Genomic DNA, 19,383 nt, shown 5'->3' with positions numbered 1-19,383 from the left:
GGGGACGAAAGACCCTGTGTCTAGGGAAGGTGGAAATGGTGATCCCTAACCAAACCTACCGCTGGCCCCTGGCTTCCCTCATCAACCTAGATAGTTTCTGCACCTATGCACCAAGCAGGATACCTGACCCTGGCTGACCCTGGCTGACCCAGAAATAGGCCCTAGGTAGGGAACAGATGGAATGAGCGCTTAGTTAACCCCACTAAGCTCTAAAGAACACACATGGAATACACACAGGGGAAAGTAAGCTAAGAACTTATCTCCAAATGACTCAGGGAGAGGAAACGCAAGAACAACAAAGTTTCTCCGGATGAATACAAACTGACTGCTTGCTCACAAGACCTGTAAGGATATGTGCACACAGTGCGTTTTTGCGCATTTTTCAGGTGCGCTTTTGTTCAGAAAACTGCATGACTTTGTTTCACCAGCAAAGTCTATGAGTTTTAATTTTTGCTGTCTGCACACAGCATTTTTTTAGCTGTGTTTTTGTGGTGCCCACAAAAATGCAGCATGTCAATTATGTTTGCGTTCTTCACTGCGTTTTCCACCCGTTGAGTTAATGAGATGTTGAAAAATGCAATGAAAAATGCAAATTGCAAATATAACTGCATTTTAATGCGTTTCTATGACTAAAAACGCAGCTATAAACGTAAGGCGTGGGTAGTACAGTGACATGTACAGGAAAAGGATTCCTTCTGTCAGTAAACACAGAAGCGTGAATCCTCCCGGTACCGCCACCGCTGCTTCCACCTCCCGTCCGGCGCCATGTCCGCTCCCGTCCTGCGCCATGTCCGGGCAGGAGGAGGTGGAAGCAGCTACAAAATCAAAAGTGAACTGTAGAAAAAAAAATCTCATCCTCACCTGTCTGCAGACTCCTGGAACACGTCCGCTCCCAGCTCCTCTTCTGGTACCGCCACCCCTGCTCCGGCTGTGTGCAGATTCATGTCTGATAGCTGCAGTACCTGCTGCTGATCAGCTGATGCAGTCACTTGACGCATCAGCTGATCGTATAAGTCTCGCGGTGAGGCCAGCTTTTTACTGCCCAGCCGGCTTAAACTATCAGCTGATGCCATCAGGGGACTTCACCAGCTGATTACCGCCAGGTCCTGCAGCGATCGATCGGGAGTCTGCACAGAAGTGAGTAGTTGTTTTTTTTTTTTGCACTGATGCATCAGATGATTGTATAAATGGTGTTTATACAATCAGCTGATGTGTCATGTGATTCACATCCTTGAACCTGACACATCATCTGATCGCTTTGCCTTCCAGCAAACCGATCAGATGATATTGGATCCAGATTGGACGGCGTTGGACTCTTGACCCAGGATTACTGCATGGGGGTTTCTTTATTTCAATAAAGATGGACTCACTAATTGTGTTGTGTTTTATTTCTATTTTTCTCTGTATTGTGTTTTTTTTTATCTTTACTAGAAATTCATGGTGGCCATGTCTAATATTGGCGTGACACCATGAATTTCGGGCCTAGGGCCAATTGATAATATACAGTTAGCCCTAACCCCATTATTACCCAGCAAGCCACCCGGCATCAGGGCAGCTGGAATAGTTGGATACAGCGCCAGAAGATTGTGCTTCTATGAAAACACCATTTTCTGGGGCAGCTGCAGACTGCAATTCGCATTGGGGGTGCCCAGAAAGCTTGGGCACCCTGCACTACGGATTCCAATCCCCAGCTGCCTAGTTGTACCTGGCTGAACTCAAAAATTGGGCGAAGCCCACGTCATTTATTTTTTATTATTTCATGAAATAATTTAAAAAAAAGGGCTTCCCTATATTTTTGGTTCCCAGCCAGGCACAAATAGGCAGCTGGGCACTTGGGGCAGCCCGTACCTGCCTGCTGTACCTGGCTAGCATACAAAAATATGGCGAAGCCCACGTCATTTATTTTTGGGGCAAAAAACTACTGCATACAGTCCTGGATAGAGGATGCTGAGCCTTGTAGTTCTGCAGCTGCTGTCTGCTCTCCTGCATATACTTGTAAGATCTGTTAACATTTACATATATAGGTTAGAAGACTGTGGACTTTTCCTTGTTATGCTGCCACCTACTGTCAAAGCAAAGAACAGCGGGCACAAACCCCTGCAGCTTGATTTACTTGGTACAGTCCTGAACAGGATGTGCAGAGGAGCTAGTTTTGTTTGGTAGCTGTTTTTTATGCAGAGAAGTGTGTGTCCGGACGTGCGGAAGAAGACAAGGCCGCATTCTGCCCTGCTGAACAAGGTCCAAGTACCTGAGTGTTGCGTGACATCTGCCCAAGACACAGATCCAAGAAAGGCTGGATGTGGAGCGAGGTGCCAGACAGCCCGGGCAAATTACAGATCCGGGACAAAGACTGAACTTTAGAGGTGTCTGCCGGCGGAATACGGGCCCCAACGGTGACGAGGTACCCCACGCTGAAACCAGTTAAGTGTGCACACTACTTTAGTTAGGGACAGATAGGAAAAGACTCTGCACTGTGTTATACGAGTAAGATAACAAGGACTCTGCGTTTTTTTTGTTTAATAAGGATTTCTGTGTTTTGCTTTTGGGAGTACAATCTGAGGCTTCCCACCTTTGACAAGCTATTCAAAGTAGTTGTATATATATTGCATTATCTCTACTGCTGTGCTCCTTTCCCGCATTTTTCCTCCACCTGTGTTGTGCAATATGTTATTAAATTTGCATTGATTAACCCCCGTGGTTCCGTGCAGTCCTTGCGTATCCCGTTACCTGCAGGTTATTACATACTAGTGGATGGAGCATGCTGAGCCTTGTAGTTCTGCAGCTGTCTGCTCTCCTGCATACACTAGTGGAGAATGAAGAACATATTGAAGAAGGAAATGACATCAGAACTTTTTTTCAACAATGTTTAATGGCATTGTTCACTCATAAAAAAACGCATAAAAACACAGTGAGCAAAAACGCAGCAAAACGCACCAAAAAACGCACCAAAACGTGGTAAAAATGCATGCGTTTTTGCCGTGGGTGCGTTTTTGTGGCAAAAAACGCACAAAAACGCAGCGTCAAAAAAATGCAGTGTGTGAACTTACCCTAAAGGGTTTATAAACCTACAACCAGCAGAGAGCAAGCGTGTATAAGAGTATTTAAAGACACAAAGGGAAGTGTTGATGATTAACAGAAGAAAAGGTGAGGAAATCCGCAGGGTCCTAAAAATAAAGGGATAAACTCCAAGCAGGGGAAAAAGGAAAGTCATAGAGCAGTTGTGTAGCCAAACGCTGTGACCTTCTACAGACGGACACTATAGGATTGTCTGTCAAGTGTGACACACCTGTAACAGTAATGTCCCTCAATGTTTACCTTGTAGATAGTAGATACTGATTGCTGAATGTGTGCCCCAGGCTCCATGTTCTCACCCAAGTGGTGAAACACTTTTTTGCTTATTTTAATATGTTGTAATTTGGATTAATTAAAATGTTTACATATTATAATTTTGATTCTTAACACTTCTGTCCCTTTCACAGAAAGATAGGTCTTGATAGATAGACTAATGGTTTATAAATGCTACCCACAGGGTATATTTTTGTTTTTTGGACACATTTTTGACTTGTCCTTGACACTCGCAGCCTGGTAGAGGGGGCAGCGTTTCATATCAGTTCAATGTGAGTCCTTAGACCAGCTCTGCACCGCAATACCAATGACAATAAGAGGCTGGCAGCTGATGTCGGCATGCCGGCATATAGCGTCATCGCCATGCACAGCTCTGAAGAAAAGAGGATGATGGTGACATGATGGGAACCAGGATGGGGACATTACTACAAAAAGGGGAGCAGGATGGGGGACATTACTACAAGAAGGGGACCAGGAAGAGTGCAACTACTTCAGAAAGGGGACAAAGATGGGGGAAATTACTGCAAGATGAGGACGAGGATTGGGAATATTAGTACAAGAAGGGGACCAGAATTGCTATGTGCAGCTAGTTGTAAGACAATATTACAGTATGTAAGTTAACTATGAAAAAATGTTACCACTAAAAATGCTGTTTTATGTATAAACTAAAGTAAGAAAAAAAAATGCTTGTTTGTTATTGCCACATACATACCGACCCAAGCTATAAAACTGTACAATAACTCATACAATGAATGCTATTGAAAAAAAATATAAAAATAAAAAACACATCCAAAAATGGTATCATTAAAAATGAAACTTTGTCCTGCAAAGAATATAGCTCTCCAAATTATTTTTTTCCTATGTAGGCTCATTTAACTAGTCGAGTTTGAGACCTAGGATATAGATCATATAGTACAAAGGAACCTACTGTCAGGTCTGCTAACAGTTGGAAATCATTATCAGTATATATGCTGATAGCATATCATCATAATAAAGCCTTTTAAAGTTTCAATATCTCTCTTGTCTATGCGCTATACAAGCTCATCTATTCTGCAGCTTGTCATATGTAAATGAGCAATGACTAGTCCAGCAGGACAACCCTTATCCAAGCTTGGATCCTCATGGTAGAACTGTTGGATATATTGCACATGTGCACAACATTTCGGTAGTCCTACCGTGAAGTGCATTGTATAATGGAGGTCAATCACATCCTGTCTCATCACAGATTTTTTTTGAAAGCACAGAAAACATTAGTGTTTGAACTTTAAAAGCTTTATTGTAATGATTTACTGTCCATTAATGGCAGACTACGATGTCGCTCGTGAAAGCACCCGCCCCCGTCGTTTGTACGTCACGGGAAAAATCGCTGTCCATGGTGGACAAAATTGCCAGTACCCGTCACACGTACTTACCTTCCTAATGACGTCGCTGTGGCCGGCGAACAGCCTCTTTTTTAAGGGGGGGGCGGTTTGTGCGGCGTCACAGCGATGTCACACGGCAGGCGTCTAATAGAAGCGGAGGGGCGGACAGCAACCGCATGAATGTCACGCTCCCCTTGTTGCTGGAGGACGCAGGTACGGTGTTGTTCATCGTTTCTGGGGTGTCACACATAGCGATGTGTGCTGCCTCAGGAACAACGAACAACCTGCGTCCAAAATCAGCAACGATTTTTGGGAAATGGACGACGTGTCAACATTCAACGATTTGGTGAGTATTTTGCATTGTTAGCGGTCGCTCGTATGTGTAACACGCAACGACGTCGCTAACGGGGCCGGATGTGCGTCACGAATCTCGTTAGCGATGTTATTGCATGTAAAGCGGCCTTTAGGTTTCCTTTAAGTAACTATAAAAATCTATACAAAAACATGTAATTTACATATAAACTATTGTAAGGCCTCCTTCACAGAGGAATTTTTTATTTTTTTATACACTTATAAGTACAACATTAATTTCAAGAGTTTTTCATAGTATTTCTTGTGGCTTTCTAAATTATGCAACCTTTACGTTGGTGCTTCATGGTGATCTATGTTGCTGATACATCACAGTGTAACAACTCACAAACAAGCAAGTCACAAAAAATCCAGGTTCCAACGTTTTCTAATTTGATTGTCATAGTACCCTTTGGGTCGTGATTCAATTGCTGCATAACCTGTGTCACAGCCCAAGTCACTGTGCAGCCACAACCAAAGAACATGCTTTTTGTTCTAGCATTTGCAAAGATTTATAGAGAAGTTTATAGAACAAGTTCAAGGGTTAAACAATCATTGGGCCCAATTAATGAAGGTATTGTCATGGATGTCTCACGGGTAACAGACAGTCCTGTGGTGTCTAGCTACAGAAGGTCGCAGCGTTTGACTGTGCAAACTGCTCCTTCTATTATTTCTGCTTGGTTTTCATTCATTTCCATTTAGGACCCTGCAGTTTTCCTACTTACAGTACCTTATCTTTATATATCTTCACTTCCTATTCCTCGGTGCTGGTGATATTTATATATCTTTATCCAGTCTTCTGTGCTACAGTGGGTTTACATACATCTGGATGTTGGTGCAGTTTCTCTCCCTGAGTCAACTGGAGAATAAGTTGTTTGCTGTTTTCCCTTGTTTGTTATCCCTGTGTGTTCTTTAGTGCCTAGTGGGGTTGAGGAAGAGCTCATCCCATCCGCTCCCTACCTAGGGCTCAGATCAGGGTCAGCCTAGGGTCAGGTATCTGGCTTGGCGCATAGGTGCAGAACCTACCTGGGGCAGTGAGGGAACCCAGTGCTCAGCAGTAGGCTTGGTCATGGGTTTCCCTTCCCTTTTGCAGCTTGCTTGGTTCTTCTTCATAGCGTGATAGGTATTTACCCCAGAATTCTGCTGTAAAAATAAGTCAATATTTTGAGCAACTTGGAAGTTGCCCACACTACTGAGACATTTGGAATTTCCACATCAGTTCCAGCCAGCTATGCCAATATGAGTGCAGCATTAGTGCGGTATAGGCGTGATAGGGCTTAGCTTCATCTTCCTGTCAAATTATAAAAATTCCGTCACTTTACTTGTGAAACGTCCTTCACAAATAAACTCCAGGTAATGCAACCCTTAATGAATTTGGCACATTGAACTCTAAGCTGCCCTTTTATTAATGCTGACAGGCACAACACCAGTCTTTGAGAATTGGCGCTGCTTTAAGTCCATATGCGCATGTTGCATTTTTCTTGCGTTTTAAACTGCACCATGTCAATGACAAAATGCATGCGTTGTGCTTCCCCAGCAAAGTCTATGAGAAGTCACAAATTTCCATGCGCAAGTTGCTTTTTTTCGGCAGCGTTTTGTTTGACAAATATTCGTCAAAATCTTTGCCTAAAAAAACCAACATGTCACTTCTTCATTGCATTTTGGTTGCATTTTCCACTCATTGAAATGAATGAGGGCTTGATGGAAAAGATAACAAAAGTAATTGACTTCGTCAGAAAGAATGTCAGATGTAATGGCCCTGTCACACACAGAGATAAATCTTTGGCAGATCTGTGGTTGCAGGGAAATTGTAGACAATCAGTGCCAGGTTTGTGGCTGTGTACAAATGGAACAATATGTCCATGATTTCACTGCAACCACAGATCTGCCAAAGATTTATCTCTGTGTGTGATGGGGCCTTTAGTCTCTTATGGTAACTATACTATAATCTCTCAACATGTTCTACTGGGCTGGTAGCTACCACTATATAGCCACTGTATGGCGGTAATATCACTTTTGGTCTTTGAATAATGAATGTATCATGCTGTATAGTACATGTTCATCTGCTGAAGTTCCCCTTTATCCATTATGATTAACGTATGCCACAGTAGTTGTAGACCTGGTTACCTAGACCTACACCTCTGGTCTGAATACAGTTCAAAATTGATCAAATCAACACCTCTCAGGGATGTTCATGTATAGAATAATTTTTATCAATATTTTCATGCATACATTTTCAGAGGCAATAGAGTGAAATATATAAATGTTGCATTAGGCTTCTTTCAGATCTTTTATTAAATGGAGCATTCAGGTCTTTAATGTTGTGGTTGTTGGCTGTGATAATGCTGCCTTCTGCACAATTGTTAGATAAAATATGTTCAGCAACTGGCCATTGTGGTAGGAGAAGGTTCGAATGTATGCTGCCAACAGCATAGTCTGTCCCCATCCTAATGCTGCCTTGGAAAATGAGAATAGCTTGGAAAACCGGGCTGCGAAATTTGTAGACCAAAGTCTATAAAATGTATGAATTGCAGTAGTTTGCATAAGGACTCTGGAACTGATGCCTGAGACTATAGAAAAATGAAGTAATCTACGTCTAAATACATTCTTAATATCACATACGCACATGGGCATAATTTAATATGTACATTGATGGAAATATGCAGGATTATTCATATGAATTCACATATAGATGACTAAGCCATACATACAAAACACACACAGGGAATACCCAGGAACTTGCAAGAAAATACTCACAGAAATGGACATATACAGTACTTACATAAATCCTGAGGACATTCCTTTACAAAGTGTGACTGAAGTCAGCAATGGAACACAGGAGAAAGCAAGGACATGGTAAAGTGGCAGCTCAGGTTGCAGTCAGTGGTGGCTAATAGGAAACACTGCGGTAATACTACATGAATTCTGTCCACTTGGTAATTTCACAGTAATTGCGGCCACTTCTAGTTGCTCATCAATTGCTGTGGTTTGGACATATATAGGGCCCCTGTGCATTATCTGGTCCTAAGTGGCCTCTCAAACCACCAATATTATAGTGTGAATTTCTGGTTCTGAGCAGACCAGCATATCCCCCCCCCCCCTTGAGTATCTCAGGAGTAGGATGACAGTCCTTTGAGTCATGGTCAGGAGTCAGCACTGTGCTATGGCTGCCTAAAGCATGATGTTCATCTCATCTCATGACAGTTTTTTCTCTGCTCAGCCCCATTGAATACCTTTGGGATGAAATGGAACAGAGATTTTTAGCCCGACCCTCTCATCCAACATCAGTGTTTGACCTCACAAATCCTCTCCTGGGTCAATATATTTCCATAGACAACCTCTATTATCTAGGAGAAAGCCTTCTCAGAAGAGTAGAAGCTGTTGTAACAAGAAAGCAACTCTATATGAATTGTCATAGAAACCCCCTAGGGCAGGATTTTAAGGTGGTAAACAAGGGGTCTCACAAGTTATTGATGTTGATCCAATAAGGGCAGCAATCGATTAGAGACAATTACATACATAAAAGCTTTAGTTGGTGTCAATGCTTGTCTGACTTAGGTACTCAGGTACCAAGACAAAGGTTTTTGTTGTACAAACAGGAAAAAGGGGAATGGTTTAGTATATTACAAAAAAAGGATATGTAAGCTTGCAAAATAAAGGCCGTAATTCACGGATTCTGCTAACTACCCCAAAAAACTAGCTTAAAGTAAACCTGTCTGATAAAAAAACACCAATAACCTACAGATAGGGATTAATCTGCAGATTAAAAGCTTTCTGAAGTTGCCCAGTGCCAGCAACAAGAGTGCCGTTGCCTGGAGGAAATTAATTTTATTTCTCTCGATAGCCTCAGGCTTTCAGTCATCAGGGTAGCGCTGTTGCGACTTCAGGTATCGCTCTGGGCATAGTGAGCGGCAGCTGTAACTCCACCCCCAGCACTGACTAACAGCCTGCTCTAATTCTGAACAAGCTGTCAGTCATTTCTGGGGGCACGATATAAAATATTAACCACAACAGAATGCCTATGTAATTAGAATGGGATGTCAGAACAGCTCATGTGGATGTAATGAGTAGGCCTCCCAATACTTTTGTCTATATATTGTATTTCTGTGTTTATGAGGCACGAGCAATTAGTCACACACTGTCAGACAGGCTCCTTGTATTAGAGCCTATATTCATTTCCGGAATTTTCCATAGCAATATACAGTATTTTCCACATAACGGTAAAAAACAAGAACATGTCACACATGATGTGCTATTTAAAAGGACAGCAATACATATAACCATCTCTTTATTGCAGACAGCAGCGTTTATTGTACATGTTCTATTATAAGATTAGTGTGAAAACATCTAATACAGCAAACTATCTGAACCAAAGAAATGACCCATTAAAAGAACTGAAGTGTCATGGATGGGACTGGTCATTATCATTTCTCCTGGGCTGAAGACCCACACCTGGTATTTGTAATTGCGTATACCTATCATACTATGCCAGCTGGCTACGTATTATTCATTTAGCATGGATTGATGATATGATATCCTGACAACCATGTAAATTATGCAATAAAGCAATCTTTTCTATTCCCTGTGCACATGAAAATATCTCAAAGTTTGGCCAGACTTAGAACAGTCGGATTAAGTCGGTCAGATGATGGGATATATACCCCTCTATTGTGTATGTTCAATAGCAGGCTGTAATAAAATAAAAGAACACTTTTTAACCAATTTTTACATCTTGCTTTAGGGGTATTCATTGCCGAGCCATATCTCGCAGGCATTTCCATTCCATCCTTCCCAGCATTCACAGTTTCCACAGTTACATATCCCGTTGCCTAAAAACAAATTGAATAGGAGTTTAATTGTCACAATCAAAATGTAGTACTTCACATGCCTTATTAAAGAGTAGCAGGTCGTAATCAAAACCCTATAACTGGACCCTTAAATATTCCTTTTTGTGTAGAGCACTTTGCATTTGATTTAGCAGCTACTGGAAATATAGACTTTCAGACAACTAATAGCATCTTTTCAGCAGTGCTCTTAGCAAAGTGCTACACACTATAATCATGCTGTCTTTTATTTCTCTCCGGCTTTATAGTGTGTTAGATGGATATGTAACTGTACTCATCTGCACTGGCTGCACCTGAAGACCAAAAGTAACCCCTTCAGTTCCCTTAGACTATACAGTATATCCTATATGGCACCTATTGTATACACGTACATAATGTACTCATACATAGACTTGTTCTAACTGTGTAAGATCTAAGTTTTCAGCATGAATGTAGATAAGTTTGAAAAAACATAAAACACATGTCCAACATAAAAGAGGTTTTTTTACCATTTCAATGACACATGCACTTAAAAAAATATTAATATTGTGCACTTGCAGCTCTAGACTATAATATAGGATCAGTACAAGGAGTGGTGCTATACTATATGGAGCTCCATCAGGTGAACACTGGTAGAAGGAAATACTACTGTATATTCTCCATTAAATTCATACAGAAAATAATAGAAAAAATCTACATATGTCTCCAACTGAATATTGAAGATCCTATACATATAACAATATTTAAATAACAATATTCTTTAAATAGTACCAACAAAGTGTTCAACACTTTATTTAGCTGGATATGTACTGATCATAAAGACAATACAAAGTAACACATCTCAGCAGATATAGGAGGAGTGTCGGTCCTGCTTGCAAGCTTACAATCTATTAGGAAATAGGGGGAAGACAAAATAGATTAAAGGCTGCTTTAAACGCTGCGATAACATGACCGATATCGCTAGCGTGGGTACCCGCCCCCATCGGTTGTGCGACACAGGCAAATTGCTGCCCGTGGCGCACAACATCGCGCGGACCCGTCACACTACTTACCTGCCTTGCGACGTCGCTGTGACCGGCGAACCGCCTCCTTTCTAAGGGGGCGGTTCGTTTAGCGTCACAGCGACGTCACAGCAGCGTCACCGAACCGCCGCCCAATAGAAGCGGAGGGGCGGAGATGAGCGGGACGTAACATCCCGCCCACCTCCTTCTTTCCTCATTGCCGGCGGCCGCAGGTAAGGTGAGGTTCCTCATTCCTGTGGTGTCACACATAGTGATGTGTGCTGCCGTAGGAGCAACGAACTACTTCATACACCGAACAGCAGTGATATTCGAGAATAGGGGGTATGTCCCCGATGAGCGATTTTGACCGTTTTTGCGACGATTCAAAATCGCTCATAGGTGTCACACGCAAAGACATCGCTAATGCGACCGGATGTGCGTCACAAATTCCATGACCCCAACGAGATCGCTTGAGCGATGTCGCAGCATGTAAAGCAGCCTTAAAAGTGTTTGTCCTGCATTGTCCAACCATCATTATAATTAATAGGGTATTTCAAAAAGCTACAAGATCTGGTCTTCAGACAGTATCTAAGTGCAGTTTCTAGGTGTTATTGGGTGCATGGAAGATGTGGATCCAAGGTGGTGTACTGTTACTGTTGCATTACATTTCCTGAAGATACCAATCGTGTTATTGTATTGCCATGAAGTGTAATGTGAATTGAGTCCAGTATTTTTTGTAACTATTGTGACAGTGTGATGGTAATGTCATGTATTAGAACAAGAGAAAGGAAGACAGCTTACCACTAATTCCAAAAGATCCATCTGGTGATGGGTCTTTGTAAAGAAAAGTGGGTAAAATTCCGACAAAGTGTGATAGACTGATAAAGTCATGCAGAAAATGTCAAGGTTTTGCTGCTAACAATGGTTGTACAAGCTATTAATTCATGGATGTACTTAATTTTTCACGCTTCAATCCAGCATTTTGGCCTAGTTTTTGTTAAATTATGGTGCAGTGCAATTTGTCATGTGTTGCTTATTTTAAATTATATTTTTCTAATTTTAAGACGCAAAGACCTGACAGATAGATAGCACATTAGCTATTAATTAGAGGGACTATTTCATTCACAGGTGAGAGTAGGAAGAGAAGATATGAGACGTTAGCAGAAGTTGACTGCAATGAACTCCTGGGAGATTGTATTGTTTTCTGATCACATGAGACAAGTTGCTGCTCACTAACAGGGAAAGAAAAAAACAGAGCTGAAGAGTAATAAGTAAAGATAATAAAAAATGTAAATTGGAAAGGAGTGGTTTTGTATTAACCCCTTCACGACCTATGATGTAAAATCATAAAGTGATGATCAGCGCTGGCTGCTGCGGTGAACCAGCGGTAACCCTTGCACATTTCTGCTGACTTGTACAGCAGACATGTGTGCCTCACAGGTGCAGATGGATCCATGATCCACCCACGCCTGTTAACCCCTTAAATCACGCTGTCAAAATGTGACAGCGCGAATTAAATGCAGCAGTGGGTAACAAGTCTTTCCTTGCCGCCATCGAAGGCCCTGTGATGCGATCACAGGGAGCCGATGGTTGTAATGGTAGCACAGTAGCACAGGGTAATGTGATTACTCCTGTCGTTATCATGACGTAGTTCCTGTTACAGCCGACAGAGCACCGTCTATAACAAGAATGCAGTATTTCTCCTGAGCAGAGCGATGCTGCTCTGATCAGGCGAAATGAATGAGTGATCAGACTGCTGATCCTTATTGTCCCCTAGGAGGACCAGTAAATTTTTGTAAAATAAGTAATAAAAAAGTTTAAAATAATAAAAAAATAAAAAGACCTAAAATTTCAAATCCCCCCTTTTTCCCCCTTTGAAAATTAAAGGATTAAAAAAAATTAAAAAATATATACACACATTTGGTATCACCACATTCAGAAATGCTCGATATATCAAAATATAAAATCAATTAATCTGATTGGTAAACAGCGTAGCAGCAAAACAATTCCAAATGCCAAAATTACGGTTTTTGGTCATTACAAAATTTGTGCAAAATGCAATAACAGGCGATCAAAATGTAGCATCTGAGCAAAAATAGTACCATTAAAAACATCAGCTTGAGACACAAAAAATAAGCAGTCACTGAGCCCCACATCCTACAAAATGAGAAGGCTACGGGCTACAGGTCGCAGAAAATGGCGCAGAAACTGTGCCCTTTTTCGGGACAAACTTCTGAATTTTTGTTAATCCCTTAGATAAAATTAAACCTATACATGTTTGGTGTCTACAAACTCATACTGACCTGAGGCATCATACCGACACATCGGATTTATCATATAGTGAACACAATGAATAAAATACCACAAAATAATTGTGCAATCTCACTTTTTTTGCAATTTTTCAGCACTTGCAATTTTTTCCATTATTAGTATGCTATGTGGTAAAACTCATGGTATCATTTAAAATTACAACTTGTCCTGCAAAAACAAGCCCTCATAAGGCAGGATTCAATGAAAAAAAAAACGTTAGGGCTACCAGAAGAAGGGGAGCAAAATCCCCCCCAATAAACGGAAAATCGTCCAGTGGTTAAGGGGTTAATACAGTTTAAATGATGGTGTGTGCTACACCAGACTTATTGTTTTTGCTTGTTTTGTTTTTTTTTAATTGTGGGATGCACCCTTTAAGCTTTGTCACCCCTTAGCAAAAGCGTACTGTCTATCTATATGCTACAGGTCTGTTTCTGTAAAGTAAAAAAAAAAGCTCTGTATCACAGACATTGATACTATTCCCTTAAAACTACTATTATTATAATGATAAAAATGTGTAAGTGTTTCAAAAGCTATAATAAAAAAAAACATTAACAGATAAGTACAATAGGTCCAATGTCTTTGGAATATTGCCATTTCCTATCTTTCTTTTCTTATTTTCTAGCACGAAGCATATGGTGACATATGTCTATAACAGCGGAAAGTGTTCTAATACACCTTTCTTAGTCTTGTCATGTCTCTGAATGTCTACACTGAACAATACTAAAATTATATACTGTCAAACTCAATGTTATGTTTTCCGGTAAATCAAGAAAAGACAGTTTATCATCTGACATAAAATAAAGAATCTCAAACCCCAAAAATCCTAAATAAGGGAACAGAGGAAGTTTATAGATTTAGCTATCAATCACACTGGGAGCAGATACACAGAAAATATGGAAATACTTATCCTATCATTGTGACAGCGCACACAGAATACTCAGCCAGCCATATTTGTAAGAGATTCTGCATACTCACATCACTAAAAGTCGAAGCAATTTTTTTGCCCTATTACATATGAAGTAAAAAGTAAAGAAACTCTGTATATAGCGATAATTAAATATATACTACTTATTTGTGTATACAACGACAATGTGTCTTAAAGGGAATCAGTCAGTAGGATCAACCCTCCTATGTTGTCTATATGGCCATGTAGGTCATAGAAAGGGGAAGAAAAGGAAACCTTGATACCTGCAATCTGATGTCTTATTCCAGAGAAATCCACATTTTGCTTATATGTAAGTGAGCTGTTAAGATCTATAGTTTGGACACAGATGTCCAAGAGAGTCTTCCTCCAGGGCTTATTTTAAATAAAGGGGTATTACCAGTGTGAGCCAAATAATGATGGACACTCTGCTATCATAATTATACACAGCTCTGCAGTGAGATCAGAGCTAACACAGTAGAGCAGAAGATACGTTTGTCTCGCTTGACACATTTGCAGCAGCACTAATCCACTCCTAGTGCTAGCAGCTGTGCTGCAGAGCTGTGCCTTGACTCAGTACAAACAAAACAAGTGCACTTCCAGTTGTTGTCTCACAGAGCTGTCAACTCTGCTGTGCTGCTCTTCACCCGTACTGGCTGCTGTGAAATGGAAGCTGATGCACTGTGAGAGGACAACGGCAAATGATTTTGTAATGAGACTAAGTTCACTTCTGCTGTACAGTGTTAGCTGTGATCTCACTGCAGAGCTGTGTGGGATAATTACAAGAGCATCGTGTCAGTCATTATTTGGCTCACACTAATAACACCCCTTTTATTTAAAAGAATCCCTGGAGGCAGATTCTCAAGGAGATCTGTGTCCGAACCATAGATCTTTACAGCTCATTTACATACAAGAAAAGTGTGAATTTCTTTGGAATAAAGGCCCAGTCACACACAACGACTTACCAGCGATCCCGAAAACGATGCGACCTGATAGGGATCGCTGGTAAGTCGCTGAGAGGTCGCAGGTGAGATGTCACACAGTCAGATCTTACCAGCAATGCAGGAACAATACAGGTTGCAGTAGCGACCTGTATAACGATCTCAGCAGTCACTGTGACCCTGTCACACAGTGTCAAACACAGCGATGTGTTCTGCCCAGCAGGACATCGCCTTTGAAGAAAATGACCTGGACCATTCAGCAACGACTAGCGATCTCACAGCAGGGGCCTGATCGCTGGTAAGTGTCACACATAACGACATCGCTAACGGGATTGCTACTGCGTCACCAAAACGGTGACTCAGCTGCGATCTCGCTAGCGATCTCGTTATGTGTGACAGTACCTTAAGGCATTGTATTGCAGTTATCAAGATTTCATTTTCTTCACCTTTGTTTGTGTAAGAGAATATAAGAATGATCAGTTCCCCCTGAACGTCATATAATGATTGTATTATGGTGATGCATTTCCCAGTTGCTGCAGTGATGTATCGGATGTAGAGTGAAATCTATTGCTATTGTGAAATCTATTGGGCATGAAAGGTTTAGCAATAGAGATGAGCGAACCGGTCGCGGTTCGGCTCGAGGTCGGTTCGCCGAATGGAGGTCCCGTTCGAGTTCGGTTCGTCGAACGTTCGACGAACCGAACTCGAACCGCATAGGAAACAATGGCAGGCATTCACAAACACATAAAAACACCGAGAAAACACCCTCAAAGGTGTCCAAAAGGTGACAAACAACTCACAACACAACACAAACACATGGGAAAGTGACAAGAACAAATTCTCATGCGAAAACAAAAGAGCGTAATGAGGAAAAAGAGGACGAGACTCAGATATAGGCATGGGACGCCCTTCTAAAATCATGTAAAACACCGCAAGGTGACTCCAAGCGGAGTATCCCTTTTTTCCAAAAATTGGGCCCCACACACACCCACCCATTCAGTGGCAGCACTTGTGCCCTAGTTGTACACTTTACAGATAGATTTGCATCAAGCACATTCAAAAATACGCCATTCTTAACTGTCCCCAGGATGACACCGGGGTAGGTAGCAAAGTCTTTGCTGAACCATGACTTGTTCATCTTGGCTCCTTTTAAAAAACAATGTAAGCAAGGGTTACTCCAAGCAGAGTCTCCCTTTTTTCCAAAAATTGGGCCACACAGACACCCCATCAGTGGCAGCACTTGTGCCCTAGTTGCAAACAGGATGTTTTGATTTGCATCAAGCACATTCAAAAATACGCCATAATTAACTGTCCCCAGGATGACACTGGGGTAGGTAGCAAAGTCTTTCCTGATCCCAGCTCTGTTCATCTTGGATCATTTTTAAAAAACACAGCAAGCAAGGGTTACTCCAAGCGGAGTCTCCCTTTTTTCAAAAAATTGGGCCACACAGACACCCCATCAGTGGCAGCACTTGTGCCCTAGTTGCAAACAGGATGTTTTGATTTGCATCAAGCACATTCAAAAATACGCCATAATTAACTGTCCCCAGGATGACACTGGGGTAGGTAGCAAAGTCTTTCCTGATCCCAGCTCTGTTCATCTTGGCTCCTTTTAAAAAACACAGCAAGCAAGGGTTACTCCAAGCGGAGTCCCCCTTTTTTTCCAAAAATTGGGCCACACAGACACCCACCCATTCAGTGGCAGCACTTGTGCCCTAGTTGTACACTTCACAGCTAGATTGGCATCAAGCACATTCAAAAATACGCCATTCTTAACCGTCCCCAGGATGACACCGGGGTAGGTAGCAAAGTCTTTGCTGAACCATGACTTGTTCATCTTGGCTCCTTTTAAAAACAATGTAAGCAAGGGTTACTCCAAGCGGAGTCTCCCTTTTTTCAAAAAATTGGGCCACACAGACACCCCATCAGGGGCAGCACTTGTGCCCTAGTTGCAAACAGGATGTTTTGATTTGCATCAAGCACATTCCAAATCCACAAGCATTTACTCTCCCCAGGATGACACAGGGGTAGTAAATTCCTTGTGGATCCATGACTTGTTCATTTTGATGAACGTCAGTCTGTCCACATAGTCACTGGACAGACGCGTGCGCTTATCTCTCAGCACACACCCAGCAGCACTGAAGACACGTTCAGAGACAACGCTGGCAGATGGACACGACAAAATCTCCAAGGCGTAAGTGGAGAGCTCTGGCCATTTTTCAAGATTTGAAGCCCAAAATGAGCAAGGCTCCATTTGCAAAGTCATGGCATCGATGTTCATTTGGAGATACTCCTGTATCATCCTCTCCAGCCGTTGACTATGTGTTAGACTTGTTGTCTCTGTTGGCCTTGCAAAGGAGGGTCTAAAAAAATTATGAAAAGATTCCATAAAATTGCTGTTACCAGCACCAGATACAGTCCTACTGGTACGGGTAGACTGTTGAAGATGACGAGACCGTCCCATGTTTGTCAAGTTACAACTGGGAGATTCACTCCCTGCACCTGCACGGTTGTTTGGTGGAAAAGCCGAGCTAAGATCGAGTAACAGCTTCTGCTGATACTCCTGCATACGTGCGTCCCTTTCTATTGCTGGAATTATGTCACAAAATTTGGACTTGTACCGGGGATATAATAGTGTGGCAAGCCAATAGTCATCATCACTTCTAATTTTGACAATACGAGGGTCATAATGGAGGTAGTGCAGCAAGAAAGCACTCATGTGTCTTGCGCAGCCATGCGGACCAAGTCCACGCTGTGTTTGTGGCATAGAGGTGCTAACCATTCTTTCTTCCTCTGACATCTGCCCCCAACCTCTTTCAACTGAAATTTGACCAAGGTCTCCCTCATCCGCTGAGTCTTCCATGTCCATGGACAGTTCGTCCTCCATTTCTTCATGTTCTCCTGCACCTTCCTCAACATTTCGCCTGCTACCATGTGCCTTGTTGATCCCTGTCCCCCATGGTCCCATGCCTGCCGCGTTGGTGATGATCAACGTCTGGACCTTGGTGATATTGTTGTGTCTTGCGCATATGAATCCTCCTGTAGTTCCTCCCCTTCCTGTTGTCCCACCCCCTGACTCCGAATAGTGTTTAGCGTGTGCTCCAGCATGTAAATGACTGGAATTGTCATGCTGATAATGGCATTGTCAGCGCTAAACATATTCGTCGCCATGTCGAAACTGTGCAGAAGGGTGCATAGGTCCTTGATCTGAGACCACTCCACCAGGGTGATCTGCCCCACCTCTGCATCTCGTTGGCTCAGGCTATATGTCATGACGTATTGCACCAGGGCTCGGCGGTGCTGCCACAATCGCTGTAACATCTGGAGAGTCGAATTCCAGCGTGTCGGCACATCGCATTTCAGGCGATGAACCGGCAGGACGAAAGACTTCTGGAGCGATGCAAGTCGCTCACCTGCGGCGCTTAAACGGCGGAAGTGAGCAGACAGTTTTTGTGCCCTGGTCAGAAGGCCATCTAGGCCGGGATAGTGTGTTAAAAATTGCTGGACAACAAGGTTCAACACGTGAGCCATACAAGGTACGTGTGTCACCTTGCCCAGGCGAAGGGCCGCACCCAGGTTTGCAGCATTGTCGCACACGGCCTTACCAGGCTGCAGGTTGAGTGGAGGCAACCATTTATTAAACTCGGACCGCAGAGCTGACAACAACTCCTCAGCTGTGTGACTCTTATTCCCAAGACATGTCAAGCTAAAGACCGCCTGATGACGTTGCGCTCTGCTGCCAGCATAGTAATGAGGGGTGCGTAATTCCTTCTGCGCAGTGAGAACGCTGGTGGCCTGACCAGGCAGGCTTGGGGCGGAGGTGGAGGACACAGATGAGGTGGAGGAGGCAGAAGCAGTGGCGGAACTTGGACAGACAGAGGATTGACACACAAGTCGTGGGGACGGCAAGACTTGTGCAGCAGACACTTCACCATCTATCACCATAGTTACCCAGTGCCCAGTCAGCGACATGTAACGTCCCTGTCCATGCTTACTGGTCCAAGTATCGGTGGTAAAATGCACCCGTTCACACACAGAGTTTCTCAAGGAAGCGGTGATGTGGTGTGCGACATGCTGGTCTAGCGCGGGCACACCTTTCTTAGAGAAGTAGTGGCGACTGGGCATCTGGTACTGGGGCACAGCGACAGACATAAGGTCTCTAAAATCCTGTGTGTCCACCAGGCGGAAAGGCAGCATTTCGGTAGCCAAGAGCTTACAGAGGGATAAAGTCAACCTCTTAGCTTTGTCATGGGTCGCAGGAAATGGCCTTTTATTTGTCCACATCTGAGGGACAGAGATCTGGCTGCTGTGTGTAGATGGTGTTGAGTAGGG

General features: G+C 42.7%; 1 protein-coding gene across 1 annotated transcript in view; it reads right to left on the bottom strand.

The window, feature by feature from the left end:
* Positions 1-9,325: 9,325 nt before the first annotated feature.
* ITGBL1 (integrin subunit beta like 1) overlaps positions 9,326-19,383 on the bottom strand; it is a 595,662-nt gene continuing 585,604 nt past the window's right edge. Inside the window, exon 11 of the mRNA XM_075334352.1 lies at positions 9,326-9,883. Coding sequence (XP_075190467.1) covers positions 9,792-9,883 — 92 coding nt within the window. The 3' untranslated portion in view covers positions 9,326-9,791. The remainder of the gene's footprint in view (positions 9,884-19,383) is intronic.

Source organism: Anomaloglossus baeobatrachus, chromosome 2, assembly GCF_048569485.1.
Source record: "Anomaloglossus baeobatrachus isolate aAnoBae1 chromosome 2, aAnoBae1.hap1, whole genome shotgun sequence".
Taxonomy (NCBI): Eukaryota; Metazoa; Chordata; class Amphibia; order Anura; family Aromobatidae; genus Anomaloglossus; species Anomaloglossus baeobatrachus.
Note: the sequence above shows the minus strand (reverse complement) of the source record. Positions and strands in the feature narration are given on the sequence as shown.